The sequence below is a fragment of the Oncorhynchus tshawytscha genome, linkage group LG23 (assembly GCF_018296145.1).
Source record: "Oncorhynchus tshawytscha isolate Ot180627B linkage group LG23, Otsh_v2.0, whole genome shotgun sequence".
Classification (NCBI taxonomy): Eukaryota; Metazoa; Chordata; class Actinopteri; order Salmoniformes; family Salmonidae; genus Oncorhynchus; species Oncorhynchus tshawytscha.
In genome coordinates this window covers 21,781,631-21,794,639 of record NC_056451.1, presented here as the reverse complement: position 1 = coordinate 21,794,639, position 13,009 = coordinate 21,781,631, and the positions used below count along the sequence as shown (strand labels likewise).

The 13,009-nt window shown below is 43.8% G+C and overlaps 1 protein-coding gene across 1 annotated transcript in view; it reads left to right on the top strand.

Annotated features, from left to right (window-relative positions):
- LOC112222756 (intermediate conductance calcium-activated potassium channel protein 4-like) overlaps positions 1-12,873 on the top strand; it is a 42,830-nt gene extending 29,957 nt beyond the window's left edge. The window contains exons 7-9 of the mRNA XM_024385497.2: positions 1,080-1,149; positions 2,276-2,442; positions 10,854-12,873. Coding sequence (XP_024241265.2) covers positions 1,080-1,149; positions 2,276-2,442; positions 10,854-10,857 — 241 coding nt within the window. The 3' untranslated portion in view covers positions 10,858-12,873. The remainder of the gene's footprint in view (positions 1-1,079; positions 1,150-2,275; positions 2,443-10,853) is intronic.
- Positions 12,874-13,009: the final 136 nt, after the last annotated feature.

Here is a 13,009-nt window from a genome sequence, read left to right as displayed (position 1 = left end):
CTGAGAGCAACTGTTTTGTACTTTGTCATGTATTTGTAAGTTTTATGTGGACCTCAGGAAGAGTAGCTGCTGCATGTGCAGTAGCTAATAGGGATCCTAATGAACTAAACTAAACACTTACATACACATTTACTCAGAATGTCATATGTTATTCTCACGACATAAAATTCTGAATTTTGACAGGAATATCGTTCAATCACGGAAAGGCTATTTGTAAGACTGTATGCTATACTGCTTAATTTCCTGTTAGAAAATGAATAAACTACTAGCAAACATTGTATCCAACCCCGCGATGGGGCTGGTTGTCACAAGTGGACAGAGTGTGTTTGATGGCTTAGAACTCCATGTTAGAATAAATATGAGGATAAAAAGGGTCCCCATTTCAACCGAAGACCTTGGTCTTTCTCTGAACATTAAAACATAATCTTGTAAGATATACTAGTGCTGAGAAATACACACAAGAGTACAAAGTGTGACAACCAACCCTGGTCTCCCCTACCCATTGATTCTTGAAGTGTATGACTTAGAAATACTCATCAGTTTAGTTCAACTGTTGTGCCTCATCAGAACCCAAAATATAAGCTTGTTCTACTCCAATGTTTTTAAGCAATGTAAATGTAAACAAACACTATATAGCCTCAAAACATAGTTAAAAATATAATTTTGATAGCATGGATGGTCAGTTCTTGCATCCATAGCTCTGTCTATGAATGTGAGTGGTTTCATTTCTCCAGCTCCAACCCTTAGCTTTTTACAGAAACAGGGGCAGGGAGGATGCTATGTTATTGTTTCTATTGCTGATTGCCGCTTTAAGCCTGAAGCAACTGTTTATTATGTACCTCAGCTATTCTCAAAGCCAAGGGATTGTGTAATTGTTAGTGTAAGGGGTGTTGTGTTTGTTCAGTGAAGGGGACCCTCTACAGTGCACACACTACCCAGTCAGATTTATATACATACTGTAATGTGTACTAGTGGCAGTGAAGACTGTTTTTTACTTCAGGCCCAGGCATTTATTTAAGGTCTATATCACACTGTTATCATACTAAGATGTTGCTACGTCCTTTGTCTGTTTTGGACAGATTCCGGCACCTGCGCCTCAAACAAAGGAAGCTGAGAGATTACGCCAGTGAGATGGTCGACCTGCCCAAGGTAAACCAACCACACCATACAGTAGGCTAGAACAACTCACGGCAGAGCTGTGTCGACATGTTTGACACACACACACACACACACACCACACGCAGGATAACCCAGATCCAGGTAATAACCACACTCTTACACAGACCATTATCCAGTATATTAAAGTTGCTGTGTAATTTATTAATAGGTGTTGAGACACATAAAATGTCTGTAAAAGACACATAAAACTCTATAAAACGACCATGAGGTTTAGCAGAAGGTTCAAGTCACTCTGTGATGTAATCCTAGAGTCAGAGCTTTTTACCTAATGGGCAGTGTAGCTGGCAAAGAATGCACAACTAAAGAAAGTGGCTGTAGTTAATGGGTTGTGAGCGTTTTTATTAATGAAATTGATTGATATATTTGTGCAAGTCCAGCTCATATGTATATCAAACACAGGAGCCAATTTATGAGAAAGAAACGGTCACAGGAGACAGTTTTTAGGAGGGAGATATGTACATGTGACGTATGTGGTTCCCCTCAATGTTATAACTACCCTAGGGAGTTGTTTCCCCCAAGATAGTTGCCACTGGCACCCTCAGCTCATCTGGGGTTAAGTCTGGGATTATCTGAATTCCATATCTGGATTTTGTTAGGCATGCTTGTGTTGTTATGACAAATAACTATAAGAAGCACAAAACAACAAGCATTGGATGAATGGATTAATTGTCTGTATGATTGTTTGTTTGGTTGACTGATGGTGAACAGACGATCATGTTTGGTTGTTTGTTTGTTTGGTTGATTGATGGTGAACATATGCAGATGATCATGTTTAGTTGTTTGTTTGGTTGGTTGGTTGGTTGGTTGGTTGATGGTGAACAGATGATCATGTTTGGTTGTTTGGTTGTTTGGTTGATTGATGGTGAACAGATGATCATGTTTGGTTGTTTGTTTGTTTGGTTGATGGTGAACAGATGCAGATGATCATGTTTGTTTATTTGGTTGGTTGGTTGGTTGATGGTGAACAGATGCAGATGATCATGTTTGGTTTTTTGTTTGGTTGGTTGATTGATGGTGAACAGATGCAGATGATCATGTTTGTTTGTTTGTTTGTTTGTTTGTTTGTTTGGTTGGTTGGTTGATTGATGGTGAACAGATGCAGATGATTATGTGCGACTTGAGTGCCAACTGGAACAACTCTTACCGGGAGCTGGAGCAGCGCATCATCTCCATGGAGCAGAAGTTAGATGAGCTGGGCCACTGCTTCCAACAGACCTCTGAGCTGCTGGCACAGGCCCTGCGCTACCGCAACCCTGAAATCAGGTACAGCTAACACAGCCCCAACCCTGAGATCAGGTACAGCTAACACAACCCCAACCCTGAGATCAGGTATAGTTAACACAACCCCAACCCTGAGATCAGGTATAGCTAACACAGCCCCAACCCTGAGATCAGGTATAGTTAACACAACCCCAACCCTGAGATCAGGTATAGCTAACACAACCCTGAAATCAGGTATAGCTAACACAACCCCAACCCTGAGATCAGGTACAGCTAACACAACCCCAACCCTGAGATCAGGTATAGTTAACACAACCCCAACCCTGAGATCAAGTATAGCTAACACAACCCCAACCCTGAAATCAGGTATAGCTAACACAACCCCAACCCTGAGATCAGGTATAGCTAACACAACCCCATCCCTGAGATCAGGTACAGCTAACACAACCACAACCCTGGGATCAGGTAACAACAACCCCATCCCTGAGATCAGGTATAGCTAGCACAACCCCAACCCTGAGATCAGTTACAGCTAACCCAACCCCAACCCTGAGATCAGGTACAGCTAACACAACCCCAACCCTGAGATCAGGTATAGCTAACACAACCCCAACCCTGAGATCAGGTATAGCTAACACAACCCTGAGATCAGGTACAGCTAACACAACCCCGAGATCAAGTCTAGCTAACAGAACCCCAACCCTGAGATCAGGTACAGCTAACACAACCCCAACCCTGAGATTAGGTATAGCTAACACAACCCCAGCCCTGAGATCAGGTATAGCTAACACAACCCCAACCCTGAGATCAGGTACAGCTAACACAACCCTGAGATCAGGTACACTAACACAACCCCATCCCTGAGATCAGGTACAGCTAACACAACCACAACCCTGGGATCAGGTAACAACAACCCCATCCCTGAGATCAGGTATAGCTAGCACAACCCCAACCCTGAGATCAGTTACAGCTAACCCAACCCCAACCCTGAGATCAGGTACAGCTAACACAACCCCAACCCTGAGATCAGGTATAGCTAACACAACCCCAACCCTGAGATCAGGTATAGCTAACACAACCCTGAGATCAGGTACAGCTAACACAACCCCAAGATCAAGTATAGCTAACAGAACCCCAACCCTGAGATCAGGTACAGCTAACACAACCCCAACCCTGAGATTAGGTATAGCTAACACAACCCCAGCCCTGAGATCAGGTATAGCTAACACAACCCCAACCCTGAGATCAGGTACAGCTAACACAACCCCAACCCTGAGATCAGGTACAGCTAACACAACCCTGAGATCAGGTACAGCTAACACAACCCCAACCCTGAGATCAGGTATAGCTAACACAACCCCAAGATCAGGTACAGCTAACACAACCCTGAGATCAGGTACAGCTAACACAACCCTGAGATCAGGTACAGCTAACACAACCCCAACCCTGAGATCAGGTACAGCTAACACAACCCCAACCCTGAGATCAGGTATAGCTAACACAACCCCAACCCTGAGATCAGGTATAGGTAACACAACCCCAACCCTGAGATCAGGTATAGCTAACACAACCCTGAGATCAGGTACAGCTAACACAACCCCAACCCTGAGATTAGGTATAGCTAACACAACCCCAGCCCCGAGATCAGGTATAGCTAACACAACCCCAACCCGGAGATCAGGTATAGCTAACACAACCCCAAGATCAGGTACAGCTAACACAACCCTGAGATCAGGTACAGCTAACACAACCCCAACCCTGAGATCAGGTACAGCTAACACAACCCTGAGATCAGGTACAGCTAACACAACCCCAACCCTGAGATCAGGTATAGCTAACACAACCCCAACCCTGAGATCAGGTATAGCTAACACAACCCCAACCCTGAGATCAGGTATAGCTAACACAACCCCAACCCTGAGATCAGGTACAGCTAACACGACCCCAACCCTGAGATCAGGTATAGCTAACACAACCCCAACCCTGAGATCAGGTATAGCTAACACAACCCCAACCCTGAGATCAGGTATAGCTAACACAACCCTGAGATCAGGTACAGCTAACACAACCCCAACCCTGAGATCAGGTATAGCTAACACAACCCCAACCCTGAGATTAGGTATAGCTAACACAACCCCAGCCCCGAGATCAGGTATAGCTAACACAACCCCAACCCTGAGATCAGGTATAGCTAACACAACCCCAAGATCAGGTACAGCTAACACAACCCTGAGATCAGGTACAGCTAACACAACCCTGAGATCAGGTACAGCTAACACAACCCTGAGATCAGGTACAGCTAACACAACCCTGAGATCAGGTACAGCTAACACAACCCCAACCCTGAGATCAGGTATAGCTAACACAACCCCAACCCTGAGATCAGGTATAGCTAACACAACCCCAACCCTGAGATCAGGTACAGCTAACACAACCCCAACCCTGAGATCAGGTACAGCTAACACAACCCCAACCCTGAGATCAGGTACAGCTAACACAACCCCAACCCTGAGATCAGGTATAGCTAACACAACACCAACCCTGAGATCAGGTATAGCTAACACAACCCCAACCCTGAGATCAGGTACAGCTAACACAACCCCAACCCTGAGATCAGGTACAGCTAACACAACCCCAACCCTGAGATCAGGTACAGCTAACACAACCCTGAGATCAGGTACAGCTAACACAACCCCAACCCTGAGATCAGGTACAGCTAACACAACCCCAACCCTGAGATCAGGTATAGCTAACACAACCCCAACCCTGAGATCAGGTATAGCTAACAACCCCAACCCTGAGATCAGGTATAGCTAACACAACCCTGAGATCAGGTACAGCTAACACAACCCCAACCCTGAGATTAGGTATAGCTAACACAACCCCAGCCCCGAGATCAGGTATAGCTAACACAACCCCAACCCTGAGATCAGGTATAGCTAACACAACCCCAAGATCAGGTACAGCTAACACAACCCTGAGATCAGGTACAGCTAACACAACCCCAACCCTGAGATCAGGTACAGCTAACACAACCCTGAGATCAGGTACAGCTAACACAACCCCAACCCTGAGATCAGGTATAGCTAACACAACCCCAACCCTGAGATCAGGTATAGCTAACACAACCCCAACCCTGAGATCAGGTACAGCTAACACAACCCCAACCCTGAGATCAGGTATAGCTAACACAACCCCAACCCTGAGATCAGGTATAGCTAACACAACCCCAACCCTGAGATCAGGTATAGCTAACACAACCCTGAGATCAGGTACAGCTAACACAACCCCAACCCTGAGATTAGGTATAGCTAACACAACCCCAGCCCCGAGATCAGGTATAGCTAACACAACCCCAACCCCGAGATCAGGTATAGCTAACACAACCCCAAGATCAGGTACAGCTAACACAACCCTGAGATCAGGTACAGCTAACACAACCCCAACCCTGAGATCAGGTACAGCTAACACAACCCTGAGATCAGGTACAGCTAACACAACCCCAACCCTGAGATCAGGTACAGCTAACACAACCCCAACCCTGAGATCAGGTACAGCTAACACAACCCCAACCCTGAGATCAGGTACAGCTAACACAACCCCAACCCTGAGATCAGGTATAGCTAACACAACACCAACCCTGAGATCAGGTATAGCTAACACAACCCCAACCCTGAGATCAGGTATAGCTAACACAACCCCAACCCTGAGATCAGGTACAGCTAACACAACCCCAACCCTGAGATCAGGTACAGCTAACACAACCCCAACCCTGAGATCAGGTACAGCTAACACAACCCTGAGATCAGGTACAGCTAACACAACCCCAACCCTGAGATCAGGTACAGCTAACACAACCCCAACCCTGAGATCAGGTATAGCTAACACAACCCCAACCCTGAGATCAGGTATAGCTAACACAACCCCAACCCTGAGATCAGGTATAGCTAACACAACCCTGAGATCAGGTACAGCTAACACAACCCCAACCCTGAGATTAGGTATAGCTAACACAACCCCAGCCCCGAGATCCGGTATAGCTAACACAACCCCAACCCTGAGATCAGGTATAGCTAACACAACCCCAAGATCAGGTACAGCTAACACAACCCTGAGATCAGGTACAGCTAACACAACCCCAACCCTGAGATCAGGTACAGCTAACACAACCCTGAGATCAGGTACAGCTAACACAACCCCAGACCCAACCCCAACCCTGAGATCAGGTATAGCTAACACAACCCCAACCCTGAGATCAGGTATAGCTAACACAACCCCAACCCTGAGATCAGGTATAGCTAACACAACCCCAACCCTGAGATCAGGTATAGCTAACACAACCCCAACCCTGAGATCAGGTATAGCTAACACAACCCCAACCCTGAGATCAGGTACAGCTAACACAACCCCAACCCTGAGATCAGGTATAGCTAACACAACCCCAACCCTGAGATCAGGTATAGCTAACACAACCCCAACCCTGAGATCAGGTATAGCTAACACAACCCTGAGATCAGGTACAGCTAACACAACCCCAACCCTGAGATCAGGTACAGCTAACACAACCCCAACCCTGAGATCAGGTAAACACAACCCCAGCCCCGAGATCAGGTATAGCTAACACAACCCCAACCCCGAGATCAGGTATAGCTAACACAACCCCAAGATCAGGTACAGCTAACACAACCCTGAGATCAGGTACAGCTAACACAACCCCAACCCTGAGATCAGGTACAGCTAACACAACCCTGAGATCAGGTACAGCTAACACAACCCCAACCCTGAGATCAGGTAACCCTGAGATCAGGTAACACAACCCCAACCCTGAGATCAGGTATAGCTAACACAACCCCAACCCTGAGATCAGGTATAGCTAACACAACCCCAACCCTGAGATCAGGTATTGCTAACACAACCCCAACCCTGAGATCAGGTACAGCTAACACAACCCCAACCCTGAGATCAGGTATAGCTAACACAACCCCAACCCTGAGATCAGGTATAGCTAACACAACCCCAACCCTGAGATCAGGTATAGCTAACACAACCCCAGCCCTGAGATCAGGTATAGCCACAACCCCAACCCTGAGATTAGGTATAGCTAACACAACCCCAGCCCAGAGATCAGGTATAGCTAACACAACCCCAACCCTGAGATCAGGTACAGCTAACACAACCCTGAGATCAGGTACAGCTAACACAACCCCAAGATCAGGTACAGCTAACACAACCCTGAGATCAGGTACAGCTAACACAACCCCAACCCTGAGATCAGGTACAGCTAACACAACCCTGAGATCAGGTACAGCTAACACAACCCCAACCCTGAGATCAGGTACAGCTAACACAACCCCAACCCTGAGATCAGGTATAGCTAACACAACCCCAAACCCTGAGATCAGGTATAGCTAACACAACCCCAACCCTGAGATCAGGTACAGCTAACACAACCCCCCAACCCTGAGATCAGGTACAGCTACCCTGAGATCAGGTACAGCTAACACAACCCCAACCCTGAGATCAGGTACAGCTAACACAACCCCAACCCTGAGATCAGGTCTAACACAACCCCAACCCTGAGATCAGGTATAGCTAACACAACCCCAACCCTGAGATCAGGTATAGCTAACACAACCCCAACAGGTACAGCTAACACAACCCCAACCCTGAGATCAGGTGTAGTTAACACAACCCCAGCCCTGAGATCAGGTATAGCTAACACAACCCCAACCCTGAGATCAGGTGTAGTTAACACAACCCCAACCCTGAAATCAGGTGTAGCTAACACAACCCCAAACTTTGAAAAAAGTATTGTTGTCTATCAACAATGACAAACCACCTGGGACTGACAACTTGGATGGAAAATTACTGAGGATGATGGCGGACTATATTGCTACTCCTATTTGCCATCTCTTCAATCTAAGCCTACAGGAAAGCGTGTGCCCTCAGGCCAGGAGGGAAGCAAAAGTAATTATGATACCCAAGAATAGCAAAGCTCCCTTTACTGGTTCAAACAGCCAACCAGTCAACCTGCTACCAACCCTGAGTAAACTTTTGGAAAAATGATGTTTGACCAGATATATGCTATTTCACAGTAAACATATTAACAACTGACTTTCATCACACTTATGGGGAAGGGCATTCAGCATGTACAGCAAATGACTGACGATTGGCTGATAATAAGAAAACTGTGGGAGCAGTTTTGTTTGACTTCAGTGCAGCTTTTGACATTATCAATCATAATCTGTAGCTGAAATGTATGTGTTATGGCTTTACATCCTCTGCTATATTGTGGATTTATTATTACTTGTCTAACAGAACACAGAGGGTGTTATTTAATGGAAGCCTCTCCTACATAATCCAGGTAGAGTCAGGCATTCCCCAGGGCAGCTGTCTAGGCCCCTTACTTTTTTCAATCTTTACTAATGACCTGCCACTGGCACTGTGTAAAGCCTATGTGTCTATGTATGCTAATGACTCAACATCATACAAATCAGCTACCACAGCAAGTGAAATCACTGCAACACATAACAAAGACTTGCTGTCAGAGTTTTAGAATGGGTGACAAGTAATAAGCTAGTAAATATTTCAAAAACTTAAAGCATTGTATATGGGACTAACCATTCACTAAACCCGAACTTCAACTTAATATTGTAAGGAATAATGTGGAAATTGAGAAAATTGAGGAGACTAAACTGCTTTGTGTAATCCTGGATTATAAACTGTCAAGGTAAAAACATATTGATGCAATGATAGCTAAAATGGGGAGAGGTCTATGCGTAATAACACTCTGCTCTGCTTTCTTGACATCGCTACCAACAAAACAAGTCCTACAGGCCCTAGTTTTGTTGCAGCTGGACTACTGCACAGTCATATGGTAAAGTGCCACAAAGAGGGACATTGGCAAATTAGTTTCCCCAGAACAGAGCAGCAAGGCTGGTCCTTAAATGTTCACAGACAGCTAACATCAATAGCATGCATGTCAATCTCTCCTGGCTCAAAGTAGAGGAGACATTGACTGCATCACTAGTGCTAGTCTTTGTGCGAGGTATTGACATGATGAAAGCGCCAAGCAGTCTGTTCAAACGACTAGCACACAGCTCAGACACCCATGCATACCCCACAAGACATACCACTAGTGGTCTCTTCACAGTCCCCATGTCCAGAACAGACACCGCTAAAGCCATGACTACATGGAACTCTATTCCACAACAAGTAACTCATGTAAGCAGTAAAAATCTGATTTGAAAAACAGATAAAACTACACCTTATGGAACAACCTGGACTGTAAAGAGATGCACACACAGACACACATACATTGTAATGTTGTTGTATTGTGGTATTATACATTTTGTATTGTAGATACTGTATGTAGTGGTAGAGTAGTGGTGTAATAATGTGTTGTATGATGTAGTGTTTTATTTTTTTCGATGTAATCGCCTTAATCTTGTTTGGACCCCAAGAAGCGTAATGGGGATCCTTAATAAATACAAATACAGAGCTCCTATCAGCTACAGCTAACACAACCACAACCATTACTGTATATCAGGTATAGGTAAGACAACCACAATTCAAACACAACCCTGAGATTAGACCATTTCACAGCCTAAGCAGTTTTTACAGTAGGCCTTAAAGGTGCAACACATAGGTTTTTTTAAATGGATTTTTTCCCAATGTAATTTCTGAAAATGTCCATAATATACCATATCTGGCGCTAATTGTGGAATGATAGAGTTTCACAGTATTATTTATCCGCCAGTGTTGTGATTGGCTGTGATATTCACCTATTGATTTCTCCAGCCAGAGCGGCATCTGTTGTCAAAGCTGCTCTGACTTTGTGGCTGGCTGTTATCTAGTGGAAATCGCTCTGTCATTTCCTGGTTGCATTTTCCGTTTATGTGAGAAAACAAGCACTTAATAGTGTAAGAAATCATTGTACTAAATTGCTGTGAAATCGCTGAGAAATATATTTTCAATAACAAAAAAATAATTGTTTTTACAGCTGTTACTTTCAGTTTTGGTCCACCAGCTTTAAACAGCTATAAAAATGATATTTTTTTTTATTATTGAAAATATATTTCACAGCGTTTAGATGGTACAATGACTCTCTACACTATTCAGTGCTTGTTTTCTCACATAAACTGAAGTGTCAACTCGATAACACATCCACAAAGTCAGAACAGCTTTCACAGTGTGACAACAGATGCTGCTCCGGCAGTAGAAATCAATAGGCGAATATCCCTGCCAATCACAACACTGGTGGGTAAGTAATAGTGTGAAACACTATCATTTCACTATTAGTGACAGAAATATTATGGACATTTTCTGACATTACAATGCAAAAAAAAAGAAAAAAGCCTAGCACCTTTAACTTTCACAACAAAACTTGATATGAACATGCTTGAGAATAACCTGTACTGTAGATTCTAATTATTCTCTCTCTCTCTCTACAGGTGACTCGTGGCTGTGTGGTTGGGTGAACCACACTCGCTGCAGGCCTTTCCCAAAGACTAAAGATGGATGCTACCAGCCTTCTGTAAGATGGATGCTACCAGCCTTCTGGGAATCCTCTTCCCCCCCAAAGCTGCATTTAACATTTGACCTGCGGCACCACTTGGACTACTGCCAGGACCAAGGCTGGCATCATGTTCTGACCCAGCGGCTGAATGGACCCTACACAAAGACTCGTACTTGTAAAGACAAAAAAGAAAAAGGACTTCATTTTACTACAGCGGGGTCTGATATAGATGACTGGTGTATTTTTATCAGATGTGTTTAATGTACAAAGTATTGCGTTAACAATCTCAAGAACTCCAGTAACACGGCCTCTGGTTCTGTAGCTTGTGTCATCTCAGAGGGGGAGGGGCTCTATGGGTTCACCCACTGATGACTCTGTAAAGTATGTCCCCTAACTCCTGCTATTAGTGTTACAAGTTACATTGGAGGCTCCTAAAGATAATGACTGGTTCCTATGGAACAAGAGGTTTAAACAGCGATTTTAAATGTGAGGGAAATGTCTTTGAATGCCACTCAGTATTGACAGCCTCCCTCAAAGCGTCTTTCAATTATACCTTTTTCCACAAGTAAAACACAATGGTTATTCCACAGATTTTTCCTAACAGGAAGTATAAAGCGGTGACATCCTCAGAGGCACCAGTGTATGAGACAACTGCCTTATTACTAGAGAGCTGCTGGTCTCTTATAAAATACACACCTCTGTTCTCTCCATTTTGTTAGATTAGGAAATAAAACAATTTCTCTTCACACGGCCTCAGTCAGAGGGATAAACTGCTAGTCAGTTGCCATGACTCAACACTCAAACACTCCCTAAGGTACTGTGGAGTTAGCAAAGTAGACTGAATTTAACAGAGACTCTTGCATAAAGAACTAATCTAGACTGTTAAGGCCTGACATATATTGTTGTCTTAAGGATGATTGTATGGGGAAGCAGTCAGTTTACATAGTTAAGCTGTTCTCATAAAGATCAAGAGACAAGTGGCATAGCCTAATAAAGTACGCAGGCTGATATTTATTGGGACGACTCATGTACTGGAGGCAGCTCTGCAGAGTGGTCACTATCTGGCACAGCCACAGTCATAAAATCTGATTTGAAACCTAACCACACTGCTAAACATAATGCCTAACCAAATTTTTGTTTTCATGAATTTTTACAATATAGCAATTTTGACTTTGCAGCTGGCCCATCTAGCGGAAAACCGCTCAATTCTGCCTCCAGGGCAAGACTCACGACAATAAACGTCAACCTGCATAAAGTACATGGAGACATTGCTCACTGTTATTCTAATTCTGACGTGACAGCTCCCCCAGAGGATATGTACATGCATGACAATCACACACCAGTCATAGACATGAATGAATGTCAAACAACATCATATTCTTGGGTCTCTGTGGCAGCCTATGGGTAATACATCATCACAGTCTAAATACTTTTGAAATCTTTTACCAAACAATACTTGTGTGACATGGATTGTTTTGGACAAGTAACGGACAAATTATACTTACTACACAGGTAGTATTAAAAGTGGCCAGTCTTTAAATGAGGGTGCATTTTTAGAACACAGCTGTCAATACATGTTATACTCAAGTGTGAATGGGGAAATATGGGTCAGTGGCACAGCATTGTCTTATTTGCATAATTTATGTTATTCACTTTGTGAATCCACAAATTGTACTTGTTCTCCAGCCCCAATGGTAAGGCTGGTAATCTGGGGCATTACCAAATCAAGCACCTTGTGAGGACAACTATTCCCATGGTTATATTTAAACTGGACTTCTGCATTTTCATTAACTGGAGTTAAGATATGTAATTCTTAAAAATATATATTTGTTTTTTTTAGATTCTGCAAAAACAATGTGAAGTGAAACATTTATAGGTTTTCTTTTGCCCATGATAAAACCATGCATTGTAAATACATTTTCTGGTCTTCCTGACAATTAAAAGCCATTGGTGAATGGAAGTTTTTGAATGAGTATTGTTCCACCAGCTAAATCATAACCTACTTATAATAATATTGCCATCTCATGGAACCGAATTAATGATAATGCTTTAGTCTTCTAATGTACAAATAACTTATGACCTTTTACAAAG